Here is a 22,014-nt window from a genome sequence, read left to right as displayed (position 1 = left end):
CACTGTATTTTGTTATTTTTCTGCAGAGAAAAGTTTAAAATGTCATTAGCCTGCTCTTTGAAATCATTTAGAATGCTGAGTAGTGTGTAAACTGCAAATATTAGAGACTGATGCAATGTTATAAAAAAACAAAAAACGATAGAACTGAAAATAAAAATATGAGACTTTTCTTTGCTACTAAATGCTCTTTTAATTATTCATACTATACAACCAATTTATTATATCAATTATTTTTTTCTGCTTCAGTGTCACTTTAAATATGCTCTTTGTCAATAGGCAATTAATAAACAACATCACTTCTCTATATTAAAACTTTATAACAGTAGAGCAGTCTCTACATTTCCCACTAGCATAAGATGATGAAGATAAAATCATAAAGATGATCTGAAACACCTTTCCATTGGTATTTGTTTGGCAGTCACATGCACTGCTACTGCTCCTTGTTCTCCCTCAAACAGTAGCATAACTACAAGACATGGGCCCCCTCAATGATCACACCCCTTCCCTTACCTCCCCCTTTGTGCCTCTTATGACCTTAGGGCCCATCTCAGTATGGTCATAAAACAAGTATGGCCATCGTGATCTTCACACCCATAACAAGTGCAGCCACAAAACACCTGTTCTGCAGTATAGTCACCTGTATCAGAGGAAGGGAGGGTTAGTAGTTGGGGGCACCACAGCTCTGGGCTCCCCTGCGATTGAAGATGCTGCTCTCCTCTAGTTACGCCCCTGCCCTCAAATCTCCAACCCTTTCCCACGAGGAGTCAGGTGAGGAGTGAAGGGAGAAGAGGTCAAAGGAGACATGCTTTCCACCCCCTCTTCTCAATCAGGTTATGGCCAAACTGTCACTCAACCACCAATGGTGGCCAGCAGGTGTGCCAGGTCTGGAAGTATGCTTAAAAACAAGAAGAGAATCGAGAGCCCAATATGGTGCAGTATTGTCAGGTAAAATGAAGAGTTCAATACAATTGTATGTATATATATACTCACAAACACGGGTTACCAATAGGCAACCACTTTAAATGCAGGTGGGGAGCATTAGGACCTGACCCCACTCAGGTTAAGAAGTCGCTCTCTGTAGATAGTAGATGGGGATGCACCCCTCCACCCAGGGTGGACAGAGGCGCTCAAACTTATTGCTTGACCCACTGAGTTGTGCTCCCATTTTTGCCTGAGGAAGCGGGGTCACGCCCGCGAAACGCGTTGCATTTGTGGAGTTGAATAAATTACTTGACAATTCTATTTTATTGAGACTCAAGTGAGTTTTCTTTTTTTGTAAGAGGGAGGTGAGTCCACCTTAACATCCCCCTCTCCTTTTAAGCGGTTTTTAAAACGTTTTACTCTACTCTGGCGCCTCTGTATATCAGGTCTGGAAGGTGCAGCTCTCCAAAATGTGGAAAGAGGATTAACACTCTTGTCATGTGACCAGTGTTTGAGCGTACGAAAAGAAAAGTATTTCCAACTGGTTTAAAGATTTTATTTACCCATACTAGGAGAGCTGTAGATCATAGGATTAAAAATTGAAAGGTTTTGCCTAGATGGGAACCGGTCATGTCACATGTCCCTGACGTGGGTCAAGCAACATGCCGGGAGCTACAGGTAGGTTAGCAGACATTGCAGGAGGTCTGGTATTTATTGCTGCACAGGGCTAGGGTGGTGTAGGTTTGTGCTCTTTAGGCTGGTGCTGGATACCAGGGAGTTTGCTGTAAATGTAAAGCAGTGGCTGGAAAGTGTAATGGTTAAGGGCTCTGCCTGTGGCACAGGAGACCTGGGTTCAAATCTCGGCTCTTCCTATTCAGTAAGCCAGCACCTATTCAGTAAGAAGCTCTTTGGACAAGACTCCCCAACACTGCTACTGCCTACTGAGTGCGCTCTAGTTGCTGCCTCGCAAGCGCTTTGCGTCCGACAGGAGAAAAGCACTATACAAGAAAAAAAAGGAATTATTATTATTATTAAAGCAATGGCAACCACCATATTACTCTCACTGGCTTCAGATCGAGACAGGTCACCCACCTTGTCTTGCTTTTGATAAGTCTGCTTGTTAAACGATCGGGTGATCTCGTGAAGCTGGCGTAAGGCTGGGACCACCCACACCACCTGCGGGTTGTTGTGCTGAGATGACTGAATAAATAAATAAATAAATAGCGATGTGTAAATGATGAATGAAGACACGTTACATAATCAAATCACATTGTTCCTGAGCAGGAGAGACAAGCCAGCGAAGGTGAAGAAGTGAATCTGGCAGCCACTGTCTTCTATGCACAGCAGACAACACAAAGGAATAACTGTCTTTACAAAATGATCACAGCGAGTGGAATACAGCACAGCCCAGGGCAACAACACAATACAAAGAACAACACTCAATCTTCGCTCTCTCTCATTCATTTAATTTCAAAGCAGATATTAAAAATGCTATTTAAGGTGGTCATACAGAATAAGATGTATAGCAGATCAGGTAAGATGTATCTCTCTGATATCAACTGTGAACATTTTAGCAGCTTTACGTATACACACAATTAAGTTGGCCATACTTAGCCAATCTGCCATCAGATCGGTTAGATAGATCCCTCGCTGATTGATTCTGATGAGAGGGGGATCTATTGCCTGCCCACACACTGCACACTGATTTCCAATTGTTTTCATTGCCTGTAGTGACGTCACTATATCCGCCGGTGTCACCGGGGCCTTGCGGTGACCCCAGACACCAAAGAAGGGCAGAATTTGTGCTGGCTTGACAGGTGAGCTTTACACACTGCACACAGGCTCAGGGGTGGAAGAGGGGGGGGGGGGGGATGGGGAGAGAAATACACTTGGGGGGGGGGGGGGGGAGACACCAGATTGGAGGTGCGTCAGTCATCGTGATATCGAACGCCGTTACCACTGCGCACCTGATCAAGCGCTTGCGACCAAGATTTTACAGCATTATTACTGATTTATAAAGCGCCAACATATTCCATGGCGCTGTACAAAGTAAGAAACAAACATGGACCAGTTTGTTTCTGATCGATCCTATCAACCGATTTCAGTCAGAAATCGATTGAAAAAATTGATTGTGTGGCTATGTTGCTGCATAGATTCTCCTTTGAGCCGTCTGAAAAGTCAAAACAGGGTGGTGTATGGGCACCCTTAGTGTCATCTGTTAGGATTGAGCTTGATCCATCAGGCAGCCAACGCTGTACAGATGAGTCGCTGTGATAAACCTGTGCAGCGTGTACAATTGCTGGGGGCGGTTGGGAAAGGAAAGACAGCACAGTGCATAATAGCAGCAGTTCTGTCTACGGCTCCCTGCACACTGCATGCGATTCAGATTCCGCTTTTTAATAGTTTTTTACATCAGATTCCGATTTTTAATCTTTACTGCATGCTGCATTTTTTGATCCGTTTTTCTGTTGAATGTGTTCAGGGAAAATCGGAATCACAAAACGGATTTGCAGTGTGCAGGGAGCCTACCAACTGTACATAGATGTACTATCCCTTCAGCTTGCATGCGTGGGGGTAAGTGCAATGCTATAAAATGTGAGTGGTGCCACAAAGTTTCAGTGCCTGAGCTTTTCAGTGCTCGCCAACGTGTTTACCACTTTTCAGTGCACTGTTTTGTCTCAGCTTCCCCCAAAACTTGTTATAGCTTTTTTACCCCACAGTATGTCTTCAGCTTTGTAGCACTTGCTAACACTGACAGAGGCAATGATCACCTCACACAGAGAATGTAGCTGCCTATGAATGCTGACAGATATTGGGGGACACCAATGACTTCTGGGATACATTGGGGACACCAATGACTGCTGGGATACATTGGGGACACCAATGACTGCTGGGATACATTGAGGGACACCAATGACTTCTGGGATACATTGGGGACACCAATGACTGCTGGGATACATTGAGGGACACCAATGATTTCTGGGATACTTTGAGGGACACCAATGACTGCTGGGAAACATTGGGGGACACCTAAGACTGCTGGGAAACATCGGGGTCACCTATGACTGCTGGGAAACATTGGGGAACACCTATGACTGCTGGGAAACATCGGGGACACCTATGACTGCTGGGAAACATCGGGGAACACCTATGACTGCTGGGAAACATCGGGGACACCTATGACTGCTGGGAAACATTGAGAAACACCTATGACTGCTGGGAAACATTGGGGGTCACCTATGACTGCTGGGAAACATCGGGGAACACCTATGACTGCTGGGAAACATAGGGGGATACCTAAGACTGCTTGTTCACAAACATCTACTTTTTAAAGGAAAAAGAAAAGCCTAGGGGAAAAATACCTCCTTGACGCCTAGGTCAACTGAAATTACACTTGGAACATCAGACCGGTTATGTACAGCATATTTACATCCTGACCTTCTTGATGTCCTCAATGCATTTAATAATGTAGCTCTTCTTGATGGTCTCTTTTACAGCATAGGCGTCGCTCAGGATTGCCAGATGCTCCTCTAAGGCTTGTTGGATTAAGTTAGATGGCAGAGTTGGTAAGTGGGCAAGATCCCAGAGGACCTCCAGCACCTGCAGGCCAACAGATGAGATGGTAAATGTGTAAATCACAGGCATGGGGTGGTATCACCATGCCCGATCCGGGGCTCACCTTTCCTGTTGTGGTCTCATTGCGTGCCTCTCGTCCAATACGCCCAATTAGGCTCAACAGCTTCTGACGAACACGATCAGTTTCAATTTCCCAGCTCTAAACAGACACAAATAATAAGCTGGATATCAGAGATATGACAGAAAACAGAGGCAAGAAAAGGACTCAATAATTAAGTTGTTTCAGCATGAACACATAGGCTGTTCAATTGGTATTAGTGAAGTCTTTGGTGTTAGATGCACAGAGCAAGACTTTAAGAACATTCATTAGAGATACCGTATATACTCGCAAGCAAGCCGTCCCGCATATAAGCCGACCCCCCAACTTTTGCCTAAAAAAACAGGAAAAATAATTGACCCTCATATAAGCCGGGGGTAGGAAATGCTGGCCGCATGATCCCCCCCAGTGTGTCCCAGTATAGCTAGTATAGTGCCCAGTATGGGAAGGTAGTGCCTCAGTATAGCTAGTATAGTGCCCAGTATGGGAAGGTAGTGCCTCAGTATAGCTAGTATCGTGCCCAGGATAGCTAGTATCGTGCCCAGGATAGCTAGTATCGTGCCCAGGATAGCTAGTATCGTGCCCAGGATAGCTAGTATCGTGCCCAGGATAGCTAGTATCGTGCCCAGGATAGCTAGTATCGTGCCCAGGATAGCTAGTATCGTGCCCAGGATAGCTAGTATCGTGCCCAGGATAGCTAGTATCGTGCCCAGGATAGCTAGTATCGTGCCCAGGATAGCTAGTATCGTGCCCAGGATAGCTAGTATCGTGCCCAGGATAGCTAGTATCGTGCCCAGGATAGCTAGTATCGTGCCCAGGATAGCTAGTATCGTGCCCAGGATAGCTAGTATCGTGCCCAGGATAGCTAGTATCGTGCCCAGGATAGCTAGTATCGTGCCCAGGATAGCTAGTATCGTGCCCAGGATAGCTAGTATCGTGCCCAGGATAGCTAGTATCGTGCCCAGGATAGCTAGTATCGTGCCCAGGATAGCTAGTATCGTGCCCAGCCCAGGATAGCTAGTATCGTGCCCAGCCCAGGATAGCTAGTATCGTGCCCAGCCCAGGATAGCTAGTATCGTGCCCAGCCCAGGATAGCTAGTATCGTGCCCAGCCCAGGATAGCTAGTATCGTGCCCAGCCCAGGATAGCTAGTATCGTGCCCAGCCCAGGATAGCTAGTATCGTGCCCAGCCCAGGATAGCTAGTATCGTGCCCAGCCCAGGATAGCTAGTATCGTGCCCAGCCCAGGATAGCTAGTATCGTGCCCAGCCCAGGATAGCTAGTATAGTGCCCAGCCCAGGATAGCTAGTATAGTGCCCAGCCCAGGATAGCTAGTATAGTGCCCAGCCCAGGATAGCTAGTATAGTGCCCAGGATAGCTAGTATAGTGCCCAGGATAGCTAGTATCGTGCCCAGGATAGCTAGTATCGTGCCCAGGATAGCTAGTATCGTGCCCAGGATACAGAGTTTAGCGTCGCTCCCCCCGCGGCCGCTATTACCTTAGCTCCGCGGCTTCCTATTCCCCTGTCCTCGCCCCACGGTGGCTGCTGCGTGATGACGGAGGAAGTCACAGAGAGCGGCTTCCTGGTTACTATGGGAACCTCTCTCTGCACTTCCTCCGTCATCACGCAACAGCCACCATGGGGCGAGCTGCTGTTTAATTAAGAGCAGGACAGGGGAATAGGAAGCCGCGGAGCTAAGGTAAGAGCAGCGGCCGCGGGGGGAGCGGGTGGGAGAGGGCGGGGGGGACGAACCTCAGGCACATCACTCGCAAGCAAGCCGACCCCCCAACTTTTGACCCACTTTTTGTGGGTACAAAATTCGGCTTGCTTGCGAGTATATGCGGTACTTCTGATGTGTCATTGTTAGTGAGAATTTTCCCGACTTCCTGTACTGGTGACACCCAGAGATCTGCCATGACAAAAGGAAAATCTTCCCAAAAGTGTCACATTCTGCAATAACCTGAGACTGCAGATTTCTCTTGTCAAGATCTGTTGACACCTTTAAGGCAAACCTGTGAGGTTTTCTACAGGCCATTTTGCATACATACACCCTCGGGAGGAATAACCTCTGGATCATAAAGAAGCTTCCCCCATTGTCTTTAGCCAGGCTGATGCAGCAATGAGACCCCTGAGGCGAGGCCGTGCTGCACCTGCACAGTAGCACACTCAGGCTCCAGCAAAAAAAAAAAAAAAATTAAAGCCAAGCCCGATAGAGTCCATGCTACTGCAATGTTTGCGCACGCGGCTTGGATTTTTCCGCAAAAGCCATGGATCCATTCTGCTGCGCATGCGGTCGCCAAGTGATTTTTCAGGGGTCTCAGTACTAGAACGGGGGTGGTGGAGGAGGACAGGGGAAGCCTCCCCACCTGAGGTAACTACCCTGTACACTTTTTTCCCCTACAGGTACACTTTAACGGGTCAGGAGCTTAACTGTACAAAACAGATACAACAATCACAAGGAATTAATAATGAATTAAAATTCTACTGAAAGGATTTCTCTATTCCTGACATTGTAAGGAAAAAAAAAAAGCTGGCCATACATTTTTCAATATTTTTAATGCATCCGATTCCAAAACGTCAAATAAAAAAAAAAAAAAAAATAAAAAATAAAAAATCAATTTCTGATTGCTTCATTAATCAACCATTGACCAGGATAGCCATTTTTATCAGAGGGCAATCTATACTACCATAGCCTTGCACAGAATAGAGTAATACAAAGCTTTATATAAACGAGGAAACGAGAGAGAACACTGCAAGCCCAATATATGTATGTACTGGATTGATGTGGGTGATGAGAGGCAAGTATGTAAAGTTATACTCACAAACATGGGTTACCACTAAGGTAACCACTGTAAATGCAGGTGGTGAGATTAGACCTGTTCCCACTCAGGATCAAGAAGTCGCTCTCTGTAGGTTAACACCCTTCCACCATAGGTGGACTCGAACAATGTGCAAATGAACAGAGGCGCCAAAAGGATCAAAGTAGCTAAAACATTTTTTTTTAACGGGGAAGGCAGTGGTGGACTTACCCCCTCCAAGCAGACACAAAAAACAGGTTGATATATCAACAAGCAAATGTATTCATATTCATACACTCCAAAGGATCATCGCAACGCGTTTCGCAGGTGTGGCACCGCTTCAACAGGCAATAGGGGATGGAGCATACAGCAACACGTGTCTATGTCTCAGCCTAGCGCCGCTGTGTTTATATAAGGCAGGGCTGTCCAACTGGCGGCCCGCAGGACAGTTGTGGCCCCCGGGCCGCACTTACCTGCCCTCACTATTTTTTGTGTTAGGCCTCCACTTCTGGCAGGCCCACCTTTTGTTTGTGATTGGCTCTGCCTCCCGAAGCCAGGACATTGATGCTCTGCCCCCTCCAGCCCAAAAATCTGGTGCTACACACACCCTGCCCATGAAGTTTGACAGCATTGATATATAAGGTGTCAGTGGTGTGGCTAATATTATATCTCTGATATAATCTGTTTGAGCAAGTGAGTGGTGTAGTGTAATGTAATGGCCTGTGAAACAATCAATAGAAAGGAGATGGCAATATTTCTTCTGAACCTCTATGAATATAGTGTATGACCAGCATAAAAAGAAAAAAATTAAACCCGAGAGAGAGACCAATATCGGTACACAGACATCTTGTAGTCCATCATGCTACTTCATGGCGGTTTATTTATCACAGACACAACATGAGCCGCACTATTGGACATCAAGCATACGTGCTATTGACCAAGTAGTTCGATTACACCACTTTTAGGGCCAGTGCACACCAAAAAGCGCTAGTGTAATTGCAAACGCTTAGTGCTTATTGAAGTGTTTTTGTCTAGGCGATTCTAGGCATGTGGCGGGCGATTTTTTAATCATGCCTAATGATTTTTGGAGCAGCTTTTTTTATTTTTGGTTACAGTAGAGCTGTAATTGAACAGCTTCTGTAACAAAAATGCTTGGAAAATCGCTGTAATCTAGCACTTTTCAGAGTGATTTTTAACTTTCCTATACTTAAAGCGGTATAAAACCCTGACATAATATTCAATAAAAACATGTTTTCCTACTTTTTATATGCCATACGGTTATCATATTTGCTTTTGTGCACAAGTATTATTAATTTAGAAATTACAAGTTTTCCAAGTACACTTTTTTGCTCTGAGAGCTGACTTTGCATTTTATTCATAACTTTTTTTTTAACCTTGAAATACAAGCATAAATGCTTTCTGACTGTGTCTGTGTTCAGGAGAGTCTGCAGTGGCAGAGAAGTGTTTGTTTACATTCCTCACTTGATACAATTAAACACAAGGTCACATTATCTCCAGTTCAGATGCATCCAGCTTTCCCAGCATTGGGCTTTTCTGTCCTGTGTTTAACCCTTTGAATGCTATTCTAGTAAAAAAAAAATGCTGGTAGTATAGAATATGCTGTAAATCATGTTTTAGAGCAAAGAAGAATTGCTGGGTTTCATTCCACTTTAACATTGAGGCTGAATCACCTCTGAAATCAGCAGAAATACTTCAGGACCCGCGTTTGCGCTTGGGAGAATATCACATCGCTCTGGTGTGATCCATCCCATTCAAATACATTAGCCAAGCCCTTTTCAACGCGCTGGCGGTTTTAAAAGCGCTCAGAAGCGCTCTTGGTGTGCACCAGCCTTTAGCTAATAATTACAAACTCCATCAATCTTCACATGAAACCTCATTGCTTCTGCAACAACCGTACTAATAAATAATTTCATTAGTTCAGTTGCTGCATGCACAAACAATGAGGCACTTTATGAAGATTGATGGATTTTAGGATCGTGCTGGTCAATTGGATGTGATGCATAAAACACAACATTACTGCTAGTATACCGCAAATGAAGTCCGGAGCTCCCTCACCCTTTGATACAAATAATGTTACCTTCTGAATTAGCACAAAGAGGTGGTTTAGCTGTTCAGCGTTGAACTTCACGGCTGCAGCTGCGATAATCGTATGAATATTTTCTATCACAGTGGAGGACTGCCCTGACTGGGAAGAGATGACAAACATCAATTTCAAGAAAATGGTACAAGCATAAACGTCGCAGAGATTCACTGTAAAGAACCCAATTTTAGACATATCTATTCATAAGCAGCTGACTTATTTTGCCCAATCACAGATATTTCTGCAGTTTAGAGTCAGAATGAGTTCACACTTGAACGGGCAAGACCACCTTTGTTTACATACTCTGGTGTGTACATTGCAATGGCTGTGTCATAGATTGCCTGCCATCTATGACATGTCCAAATACCGTCCAGTGTCCTCCCAAAAAACCCTGCGGGTCAGAACTTCACATTCTGTCTGCACTGGACACATTGGACATGTCAGCACAAGTGTGAAAAGATTCTATGCCTCAGATATGCTCAGTCAACATGTCCATTGGTCCATTCCAAGAAATGACACAGACGTTTCGGCCTCAAGTATGAACCTACCCTAAAAAGTGAATCTCGTGTTACTGCAGCTGTAGGTCTATACAAATCCCATGTTTGAGATTAAAGAGAACCTGTATCAAAAAAAAAGTTCCCCTTGGGGGTACTCACCTTGGGAGGGGGAAGCCTCAGGGTCCAAATGAGGCTTCCCCCTCCCCTGTAGCTGCAGGCAGTCCAGCGATGATTCCCCCGAAGTGTCCCAGAATCTTCCCTCGACAAGCGCTGATTTATTTACCTTTCCTGGCTCCAGCGGGGGCCCTGTTGAGGCTTTCCGAAAGGAAATAGGCAAAAATAGCCGATCTCCGTCGGGTCCGCTCCACTGAGCAGGCGACTTGCGCCTGCGCAGTAGAGTGGCCAGACAGCGATCGGCTATTTCTGCCTATTTCCGAGTCGGAGAGCAGATACTGCGCCTGCACTGGAGCCGGGAAGGTAAATATTTACATCCCCACTGTTCGGGAACTTTATCTCTGCCGCGGTGGGACCGAGGAGGACGGGGGAAGCCTCAATAGGATCCAGAGGCTTCCCCCACTCCAGGTGAGTACCCCCCCAGGGGAGGTTTTTCTCAATTCAGGTTTTCTTTAAAGTTGACCTGTAAAAACTAAAATGTTCCCTTGGGGTACTCACCTCGGGAAAGGGAAGCCTCTGGATTCTAGAGTCCTCTGTTCTCTCAACCCTGTGCTGGGAGCCCCAAAGTGTGGCCTCCTTGCATTTGTGCAGTTACTTCACCCCACTCCGGCGATAACAGCCGAGCCCAATTGGGTTTGTGCTACTGTGCAGGTGGCTCGCGCCTGCATCCTGGCCCAGACCTGATCCAACCCAGCTTTTTCCAAGAAAGCAGAACAGAGCGGAGCAACTGCACAAGGTGCCGACAAGCGGCATTCCGGGGGTCCCATCGCTGGAACGGAGGACAGGGAAAGCCTCTTTAGGATCCAGAGCCTTCTCCCTCTGAGGGGAGTACCCCATAGGGGCAACTAAAGCACTACTAGCAGAATCTCAATTTTGACACACAACCCTGCTGGCCATTGTTGAATCTGAAAGGCAGAGGGTGCTGAACACGTCGCCCACGAGGTTTTGTTACTTTTTGCCCGATTTTTTAATAAATTTCACAAATGTGTGTAAATCCTCTAGCTACCACTAGGGTAGCTAGAAGAAGTCTCCGGAACCCTTTGATCGCTGCCGCTCCCCCTTTTACGTTACCCAGCCTGGATCCAGCGATCGGCGCAGCCTCCCCAGACAGCTCCAGTCCTCTCTATGGGGAGGATCGCACATGACGTCGCCGACGTCATGCGCAAACCCGATCCTCCCCATAGAGAGACCGGAGCTGTGTCCTGGGAGGCTGCGCGATCGCTGGATCCAGGAGAGGGGGTAATGTATAAACGGGGGGATCAGAGGGGATCCAGGGGTGCCCGACACTCTTACTAGATAGCCTAGTGCTAGCTAGAGGATTTACACACATTTGGGACATTTAGTTATGTAAGGGGGACTCCTGGGGCCACAGAGCGGTATGCCTGACAGTGTCGGGCATACCGCTAAGGAGGTTAATAAACTGGTAAAGGTTAACTGAGCTCAGGGGCGTTTCTAGTTTTGTCGCTCCAGGCAAGGAGTCTTGGGCCACGCCCCCACCCTCTTCCCCTAAAAAATACAAACACCACAAACTAGAGAATAAAAAACATGTACCTTAAAGGGAAGGTTCAGGGACTATGAAAAAAAAAAAAAAATCCTTGTCCACTTACCTGGGGCTTCCTCCAGCCCGTGGCAGGCAGGAGGTGCACTCGGCGCCGCTCCGCAGGCTCCGGGTGGTCTCCGGTGGCCGACCCGACCCAGGTTGGGCCTCTTCTGCGCTCCATTGTGCGTTCCACGCCGGCGCGCCTCGTCCGGGCTGTACGGCGCAAGCTCAGAACTACTGAGCCTGCGCAGTACAGCCCGGAGGACGTCCGATGACGTCAGCGCGCCAGCGTGGACCGCACAATGGAGCGCAGAAGAGGCCCAACCTGGCCGCTGGCCTGGCCAGGTCGGGTCGGCCACCGGGAGCCTGCGGAGCGGCGCCGAGGGCCCCTCCTGCCTGCCATGGGCTGGAGGAAGCCCCAGGTAAGTGGATAAGGATTTTTATTTTTTTTCATAGTCCCTGAACCTTCCCTTTAAAGGGTGGATGCTTAATACATGGAGTTCCTGAGATACAAACAACCCGCCGATCCTGACACTTTTCGTTGCACACCCCCAGCTTAGCGTGTAAATGCAGAGTGTAGTGCAGCGGAAGCTGTGCTCTCACCTCTCTGCTTAAGTCCAGTGCTGAGCTTCTGTCTGTCTGCTCACCACTCGCCCTAGTGCCCAGCATCTCACCAAATGTAGCATGATTATACACCACATGAGCAGAGCCAGCACTAGAGGGAGCAGAACACAGAAAGGATGGTCGCACAGGCACAGCACTGGACTCCAGAGGGAAGGCTAGAACATAGCTTATGCTGCACTATACTCTGCCTTGACACACTAGACTGGGGGAGCGCAGGAGGGGGATGGGAACAGATAGTGGGACAAGGTGACAGAGGGAAGCACAAAGGGGAACAAAAGGAGGCACAGTGGGATGCACACAGAGCTGGACCATCCACAAGGCAACTTAGGCAGGTGCCTAGGGCAAGTCCAGTGTCCCGGTTTATGCTGATCCCCAACAAATCTTCCAAAAAAAGCTAGGTGGCTATCAAGTGTGGGCCCAATGTCGATGCTTGCTTAGGGAACCATTTCACTTTAATCCATCTATGGATGCACAAGGTGGCAGAGGTGGTGCCAAAGGTGGCACAAGGAGATAGAAGTAGGCACAAGGGCACAGAAGGAGGTACAAACATGTGGGGGTGTGGCTTCATGTGGTTTAGTTAAGGAGGGGGCTAAGTCCAGGGGGCATGGCTTAACCAGGGGCATTGTGCCCCCCTCCCCCCAGGAATAATTGCACTCCAGGCGGTGGCCTGTAATGCCTATGCCCCTCAGATTTAAAGCAAGAAGACACAACACACCTGAATCTTCCAGATTTTGGAGAGTTCGTCTAACGACAATTTACTGCCAAGCAGCTCAATGATGCCCTTTATCCGGTCACAGTACTGTGCCTGGTCAATGTTTCCTGAAACAAGAAATGAACAATTTACTTGTAATTTCTGACTCACAGATAACCTTCAGCTAGCCTAACAGGCAATCCGTGTCCAGCATTACAGAGCCGGAAGCACCGCATGTATAAATAATGAGAACATATTGCTATCACCACATACACAGAAGATGTTTGGCATAAAGCCACAGTGATCCCGATAATGGCCTTGCTAAGCTTACTGGTAAGCATCTTTCCTCATATTTTAATTTTGCAGTAAGAAAAAAGGGGTCTAAACAAATCTTCACTGATTCTGAAAAGACAGATATTGAGATTTCTGCAAGATGGCTCAGCAAGGTTCCTTTCCCTAAGGCCAGATTATATAAAAGAGCAGTCATTTAGAATTGCAATCTGTTGGATTTCTAGATATCAATAGGCCAAATGTATCAAGGGAATTGGAAAAAGCCATTACTGCCTAAGCAGCCCCCTTCCTGCACTCTACGAATGGCAAGATGCTTTTCTCCAATGCTTGCTGGACATCCAGCTCCAATAACAATACAATATATTGCTCTTCTGTGTAGCTTTGTCTAGAAGTAAGTTATACCTTGGGAATCATTTCCACTACATGTGAATTCATGTTTTCACGTACCGAAAACTCGCATGTTATAGAAAGTCTATGGGCTGGCTACCGTTAAATATGAATTTTAGTTTGCGTTCTGCTGCAGGAAAAAAAAACTGACCGACTGCTGCATTTTTCGCATGCCACACTAGTCAGTGTCTGAATCGCGCATCAATGGCTCCGCATGGGAAAATCTGAATGCATTTTACAAAGGAAGCAAAGGGGGCGGAAGTTGCCACATATGCTAGCCACATACAAAAAGTACTATCAAAACTGCACTGTGCTTTGTGTGTGACAATTCACATGTGAATTCTCACATGGAAAATGCAAGCCTGTGGAGGAAATTGACCCTTACAGCCAACCCCGCCATTACCACATAACACCAATCCATTGCTCACTACACTGGCTACCCATAAAATGGAGAATCCTTTTCAAAATTGGCGAGTTAACATTCAAATCCCTAGGATACCTGAAGGATTTGTTGCAACTGCGTGACACCTCCCACAACCTCAGATCAAAAGGCCCCAATAACTTGACCAGCCCCAGAGTTCAACTAAAAATCTTTGGAACCAGAGCTCTCTGTCATGCTTCCCCTAACCTGTAAAATGCCTTGCCAAACATAATCAAGATCGCTCCAACCCTGTATACATTTAAATCAAAACTAAAAAGCTTTTATGATAAAAGGTGAAACTAATATATGAAATAGACTGAGTACATGCAAAGCGAGATATTTCAAGCCTTTATTTGTTATTTTGATGATTATGGCTTACAGTTTATAAGAACCCCAAATTCAAAGTCTCAAGACCATTAGACTATTGTGAAAATGTTCAATATTCTAGTCTCACATTGTCAGAAACTCATCATCTAATCCAAAACACCTGCTAATGATTCCTATTTCACATATTAGTTTCACCTTTAAAGTTGAATTACTGAAATAAAACTCCTTGACCCTTTGATAAAGGTACTGGATCCTTTCTGACTGATCACGCTTTTTGATACATACGTTGGACTTTTATGCCTCATATGGTTCACTTTGCTTGAACAGTTCCCCTGTGGGTCAGTTTTGGGACTTGCTGCTCAGCTACTCTAGAGGCTCTTATTCCTGCATTACAGATTACAGTGATCTGGAGTTGGTCTATATTTCTGTTTGTGACCACTGTATTTGTTATACAATTCTGTTGTACCATATGCTACATGCTTTTGTAAATATCCTACAGTATACATTGCTCAATACCTATCTTAACGACATGTGACTGCTGACTAAGCGTCTTTGTTACAATATATTATTTCTCAGCATATTACATGGTGTGCTGGTCATTTTTTTGATTCTCTTTTCCTAAAGAGATTTCCCTCGGCACCTTCTGCTGCTCTTATGCTCCTATGATGGAATGAGTGCGCCTGCACAATAGCCGCCTAAGCAGCTCCAGCATACTGTGCAAGTGCGGCTGTACTCACGCTGGGGCAGTAAAGCCATACGCGTGCTTGAAGAGGAGCGGTGCCTTGATCAGATTATCTACAACCCCTTATCGGTAATCTTTGGAGGGTCTGCGCTCGGCGACAAAGGGACCAGAGGCTTCCCGCTCATTAAGCATTTGAGTTTGCACATTTTTACAAGACGCTATCAAAACAATAAGTGAATTACACTCGAAACACCTGGAAGCTACCTTTTTTTTTCGCTGTATAAGATGCACTTTTTCTCCCCCCAAAAATGGGGAGAAAAAGTCCCTGCGTCTTATATGGCAAAGGCAGGGAATCCCCGACTTACGAACGCCCTCCGATACGAACCGCGACCCACCATCGGGGATACCTGTGCGTCCTGCTGTGGCAGTCTCCTCCCCCCCCCCCCTTTGCCTCTACCCCCTCCTCGTGTCCCCCCTGTGTGTCCTCGGGTCCCCCCTGCGTGAGAAGCAGCCAGATGACTTGACATTCTTATCTAGGATAACATGCGATTGGCACACAGACCTTCCAGTGCTATTGAAAGGACAGAGTTCTCCACCAGCCAGTCTAGGAGGCGGTCAGTATCTATGGCGTTCTTCACAGATTTTGATAAAGTGCTGTCTTCTATTAATTTGGTTACCTAACGAAAAAGGACAAGAAAAGGCATTTCATCCGGGATTATCAGGAACACAGCAGGCAGTGCAGTGCAGGGAATAGGAGGCTGTGCACTTACTTCTTTGAGAGAATTCATTTTTGCGCTAAAGTGAGGGGATTTGAGCATTCGGAGTAAGATGTCCAGCCTGAGGTCGTCCACCACATTCACCAGCTCCGGCTGGAAGCGCATGCACAGCAGCTTAATGGCAGACAGGAGCTCAGGGATGCTGACCAATCTCTAAAGAGAAAAGAGCTCAGGTCAGGCTTGTGACGGATCGCAAATGAAAGATTGTCAATTATTTTTGCAACACTGCGTTATTCAGATCACTAACTCAAAGGAGCAGTATAAAGTCCCGAGTGTTTCCTGACTAGCCTCCCTACCACTGTCTAAAGCCAACTGGAGGGAAAGCCAATATGGATTTCAGACTTCGGAGGGAACGCAAACATACATGGGAAGAACAGACTCCACAGCGCTGTATAATATGTTGGAGCTTTATAAATACAATAAATAAATATAGCAAGCATCTTTGCCTGGGAACTGTATTGGGTTATCAAGTGCTGTCCACAATGGTCATCTACATACTTGTTCCAGGTCAAGGAGACAAGACCTATTACAGTAAAATGCAGAAAACATCAGCCCATGCATGTCCCTTTGTAAAGCAGAGTGCTGCTGCAATGTGCACCTTAAGTTCCTAAACCAGCTGCTGCTGCAAACATCATATGACTGGAAGACAAATGAGTCTCGGCCCGCACACGGCCATGGCCCTGCAGATTTTGGCAACACACATGGATGTCAGCAAAGACCACTCTCTGTTTGAGTTACCCGTCACTTTAATTGCCTCCCCTCATCGGTCTAGGGCACTTTAAGTCTTCCTTACCTATCCATAGGTCACGGTTTTTCACTATATGGTTACGACTGTGGATTGAGTGATTTATTTAAAGGAATACTATCGATACCCAAGTGTTCTAAAATGACAGTGTGCAAATAATGTCTAAGTAGCTGTGTAAACATTTTCCTACTTTTCATGGTAAATAGAGACAAAAGCTGTAATTTATTGAGGGTAGGATTTAGCTCTATTGGGACAAATCAATTGCAGAAGGGGTGTCTGCTTCAATGCACAGCCAGAGTTGCATATCAGACTACAGAAAGCAAATATCAAACATCAAACTCTGAAAGCAAAAACAGTTACATTTCCTCTGCTCTCTTCAGACACTTCAGTCAGAAACAGAGCTCCCAACAGCTGCAGCTCCTGTGTCCTGTCTCTCTCTGTCACACACAGAGCTACACATTGAGTTAACTGATCAAGTGTGAGGGGAATTTCCCCTCTCCTCATGGCTCAGTCAGCCGTCAGTTTTTGGTGTCAGTAAACTTTGAATGTATTTTGCTAACAGTAAACAAAGAAGTTGCTACTAAAATGTATACACCAGTACTTGGCAGCACTTCCCAAACAATTCCTGTGTCAATTGAAAAAAATATGTGAATCGATAGTATTCCTTTAATCACTGCATATGTACATTAAGGTTAGGTAATACGGACAAAGTGAGATATATTGTGTTTAACTGTACCATTTCGGTTTGTGAGGCTGTAGTCAAATTCCCCCATCATTGGTGATGCCTGTATATAGAGCCTTATCTGTGCTTCATGCCAGGAACTATGTACACTTGGCCGATTAATACTGTTCATGGTGAAAATGGCTGAAGCAAAACCCAAAGGGTGGTCACACCATAAGCTGTAGGTGGTTTAGGGAGCAGGCGTTCCTTCTCTTCTCTTATATTAGTGCATGAAACCTTACCTTGTCCTTCAGATCCTTCTCTTCCACATTCTGTACATATTTTATCATTTTATGTATAACACGATCCAGCATTGCCTGATTGGAGGAAACAAACAAATCAAACAAAAATTAATGCAAGGTAGTTAGGGTTAAAAAAAAAAAAAGTATGAAGTACTATGCAAGGGTTTTTGTCACCGGGCAGTTACTTGATCCCTCGGGTGACTGAGCCAATGCAGTGCAGATACATCACTAGCCTCCATGCTAGCAACTCGCCCAGAGAGTATGCCTCATCGATTTGAGCACACCGCAGCGGGAATGTGTGGTGTGACTTGTCAGGAACGTTGCAATGCGATCATCTAACAATCGCACCCCAACAGTTGAAATGCAGCTATAAGGAAAACAACCATAATCATCTACTGGGTTTCAGCCTTGCTTAACCACTTAAGGACCACAGGCTTTACCCCCCAAAACTGACCATTTTTTACAAAATTAGGCCACTGCAGCTTTAAGGGCTCGCTGCAGGACCGTACAACTCAACACACAAGTTCTCCCCCCCCCCCTTTTCTGCCCACCAACAGAGCTTTCTGTTGGTGGGCTCTGATCCCTGCCGGCATGTTTGTTTATTTTTTATTGTATTTGTTATTTTTTTATAATACATTTTACTACTTTTTTTTATTCCCACCCCTCCCTCTCCTCACCAGCCAATCACCACGATCGGCTGACATCAGCCTATGACAGCCGATCGCTCCTGTGGGTCCCGGGGGACAGCAGCGTCAAACAAGCGGAGGTGTGCACGCAATCTCCTGCAAAACTTCAAGCCAATTGACGCTGAGTGGTCCTGGGGCGGCCGCCCCAGGTCGTTTAGTAGTTAATAAAAAAAAAAAACCTGTGAGCTATTTCTGGGAGCATATGGAAAGACTGGATGAGAGGCGCCCAACATTATAATAAATGATGTAATAAATTATATCACAATCCTATACTATACAATGCAAGTGTCCTTGTGTCATCAATTGAATGGTTGTGTGTCCCTGGCTTTTTTGTACTGAGCATGTGTGCAACCAGGGCAGTTAGGACACAGGGCCAGATCTGATAGTTTGCTGTGTGTGGTTCACAGAGGTTCTCATTGCATTGTGGGAAATAACAGCTTTTACCAACTGCCAAGCAAGCAGTTTCCTGTGTGCATATACTTCAGACAGTGGTGGGGAACAAGCAAGCTGGACGTGTATGTGCGCGTATTGCGGGGGGGGGGGGAGGGAGGGGGGCAGCGGCTGTGACCTAGCGCCCATTTTTAACGGCCGGGCCTTTTTACTAGTAAAGACTATAAAGAGGTGTCTTGCCTCAATAAGGTGTCTAGACTATGTTGAAACAAATGTTATTTATTGCACAAATCAGACAACGTGTTTCGCGAGTCAAACTCTCCCTTCCTCAGGTCAATAATGTGCCTAAAAGGGCGTGCTCTAGAACTCAGGGTGTCTATCTCTTTCTGTGAGCAGACTAATACTTTAACCACTTCAGCCCTCAGTCGTTTTCACTTTATGCATCCGAGCAATGTTCACCTCCCATTCATTAGCCTATAACTTTATCACTACTTATCACAATAAACTGATCTATATCTTGTTTTTTCCATCACCAATTAGGCTTTCTTTGTGGGGTACATTTTGCTAAGAGCCACTTTACTGTAAATGCATTTTAACAGGAAATAAGAAAAAAAACAGAAAAAAATGCATTATTTCTCAGTTTTCAGCCATTATTGTTTTAAAATCGTACAGGCCTTTATAATTAAAACCCACGTATTGTATTTGCCCACTTGTCCCGGTTATTACACCATTTAAATTATGTCCCTATCACAATGTATGGTGACAATATTTTATTTGGAAATAAAAAGTGCATTTTTTCCGTTTTGCATCCATCACGATTTACAAGCTTATAATAGCTTGTAAATAGCTTATAATAGCTATAAAAAAAATTAGAAATATTTCATCTTTACATTGATATATAAAAAGTTTAGACCCTTAGGTAAATATTTACTTTTTTTATTGTAATTTTTTTTAATTACTGGTAAACATTTTATGTGGGTATTTTTGGGAGGGTGGGATGTACCGTATTTTTCGGACTATAAGACGCTCCGGACTATAAGACGCACCTAGGTTTAGAGGGCAAGAACCTGAGAAAAAAAAAAATACTAAACCTGGTGCGTCCATGGTCCAGGAGCGTCTTGTACATGTTCTCCCCAATTATTGTGTCTCACCGGCCCCTCTGTCCCATCTACCCTTTTGTGTCTCCAGTGTCCTATCTGCCCTGCTGTGTCCAATCTTCTCCCCTGCGCCCTCCTGTCTCCCCTCTGGCCAGTGTCTTGTGTCTCACTGGTCCCCTGCTCCCTAATGTGTCCACTCTGTCCCCCTGTGACCTCATGTGTCCCCCTAAGATCAGTCTATCATCTGCTCCCCTGTGTCCGGTGTCCCCCTGTGCCTCACCAACCCCCTCTGTCCCATTTGCCTGTGTGTGTGTGCCTGTGATCAGTGATCTCTATCTGCCACTGTGCCCAGTGTCCCTCATTGGCCCCCTTGTCCCATCTGCCCACTGAGACCTTGTGTAGGTTTGTCCCCGATATCAATCCAACTCACTCTGCCGCCATGCCAGTGTCCCCCTGTACATCAACAGCCATCTGTGTCCCTTCAGCCGCCTGTGTCCTCTTACTTACCGCTGCCAAAACAATGCTGTAGAGACCCGGGACCTCCGTGGCCGTGCAGCCATTAAGTGCCTCGCTTGCTGGAGCCTCCAAACGTCGTGCAGCCCGCTGTACTTTACCAGCCTCCTCTGTCCCATCAGTCCTCCTAGTAACGTACTTTGCAGGTACCGCGGCGTCCTGGGTGTAAAGACCACCATGCAGCCATTTAGCGGCTCACTCGCTGGGGCATCCAGACGTCGTGCAGCCCCCTGTACTTTACCGGCCCCCTCTGTCCTATCAGTCCTTCTAGTAATATACTTCGCAAGTACCGCGGCGTCCCGGGTGTAAAGACCTCCATGCACCCATTCAGTGGCTCACTCGCTGGGGCATCCAGACGCCATGCAGCCAATCAGAGGGAGTGCTGCTAATCAATCACGGCCGCCTAGCATTCTGACTGGAGGAGCTGGTCTCGGAGGCGGGACCGTGACTCCGACATTGGGCCAATCACAGCAGTGATTCACTTGCAAAGCTCCCTCAGATTGGCTGTCAGCGTCTGGAGGCTCCAGTGAGGGAGGCATTGAACGGCTTCACGGAGGTCCCGGTCTCTACTCCCGGGATGATGCGGTACCTGAAAAGTCAATTACTAGGAGGACTGTAGGGACAGAGGGGGCCGGTATGTACAGCGGGATGCACGCCATCTGGAGGCTCCTGTGAGCGAGCCGCTGAATGGCTACACGGAGGTCCCGGGTCCCTACACAGTGGGACACCGGACACGGGCAGATGCGACAGAGGGGGGCAGTGAGATGCAGGAGGACATGGGACACTGGCCAGAGGGGAAACTTGAGGACACCAGAGACACAGGCCAGCAAGAGGACAGAGGGGGCACGTATTGTGGACACCTTTGGACTATAAGACGCACTGCCTTTTCCCCCCCACTTTTGGGGGAGAAAAAGTGCGTCTTATAGTCCGAAAAATACGGTAAATAGTATTCTTTTAATCTAAATATATGTGCATTTTTATTTTTTTTACATTTAGATGTAGTTTTACTTTTTGGCCACAAGATGGCAGCCGCCATGAGTTGGTTTACATAACACGTACGCTTAGAGGGACGAAGGGGGACGCAAGAGGCAGAAAAAGCAAGGCTTCCGAGAGAAACGGTCGCTTTTTCTGCATTGGAGAGGAATCAATCAGGCACAATATCCCGATTGATTGATTCCTGGGCTAACAATCCGCGGCTGGGAGCGCGCGTGCACGATCGGCCGCGGGAGTGCACATGGCCTCCTGGATGTAGCTTCTACGTCCAGGAGGCTTAAATGGTTAAACAACACTTTAAATTAGCCAAGTCACACTGGCTTGCTATCACTACTAATTTTAGCTGTCAACTAGAGAAAACACAGCTGAGGGCAGGCAGCATGCTGCACTTGAAGAAATGTTTTGCTTGGTCATTAAAAAACAAACAAAAACCCCACTATCTTCCCAAAACAACACCACACATTTATGACATGTTTATAGATATTTTCAGCATCGCAGGTTACCTGTACAGTGGAGGAATTAAGGTATTCTGCACACACTCCCAGAGGCTGAACCAGGGCGGACACTTCCTGCTAAGACATAGCATGTTATGGGAATGATGGTGACAATGGCACTCGCAACCATTTATTGAGGTGCAGTTAAAGTTTTACTATGAACAGACACCTCTACATTTATAGTTAAAAATTGCTAATTTTATAATGTGTAAACCCTTTAATGCAAAGCTC

At 46.3% G+C, this 22,014-nt stretch overlaps 1 protein-coding gene across 3 annotated transcripts in view; it reads right to left on the bottom strand.

Moving 5' to 3' along the window:
* USP24 (ubiquitin specific peptidase 24) overlaps positions 1–22,014 on the bottom strand; it is a 273,414-nt gene that overhangs the window by 125,138 nt on the left and 126,262 nt on the right. For 2 of the 3 annotated variants that reach the window (XM_068239422.1, XM_068239420.1), the window contains exons 8-16: positions 21,793–21,861; positions 17,611–17,685; positions 15,897–16,055; positions 15,689–15,803; positions 13,043–13,146; positions 9,490–9,597; positions 4,601–4,696; positions 4,360–4,521; positions 2,014–2,121 (exon numbers count right to left, since the gene is read on the bottom strand). In XM_068239422.1, the coding sequence (XP_068095523.1) occupies positions 2,014–2,121; positions 4,360–4,521; positions 4,601–4,696; positions 9,490–9,597; positions 13,043–13,146; positions 15,689–15,803; positions 15,897–16,055; positions 17,611–17,685; positions 21,793–21,861 (996 nt within the window). The remainder of the gene's footprint in view (positions 1–2,013; positions 2,122–4,359; positions 4,522–4,600; positions 4,697–9,489; positions 9,598–13,042; positions 13,147–15,688; positions 15,804–15,896; positions 16,056–17,610; positions 17,686–21,792; positions 21,862–22,014) is intronic. The other variant, XM_068239421.1, reaches the window with a different exon arrangement.

This window comes from Hyperolius riggenbachi, chromosome 6, assembly GCF_040937935.1.
Source record: "Hyperolius riggenbachi isolate aHypRig1 chromosome 6, aHypRig1.pri, whole genome shotgun sequence".
NCBI lineage: Eukaryota > Metazoa > Chordata > Amphibia > Anura > Hyperoliidae > Hyperolius > Hyperolius riggenbachi.
This window is presented reverse-complemented; position numbering and strand designations above follow the sequence as displayed.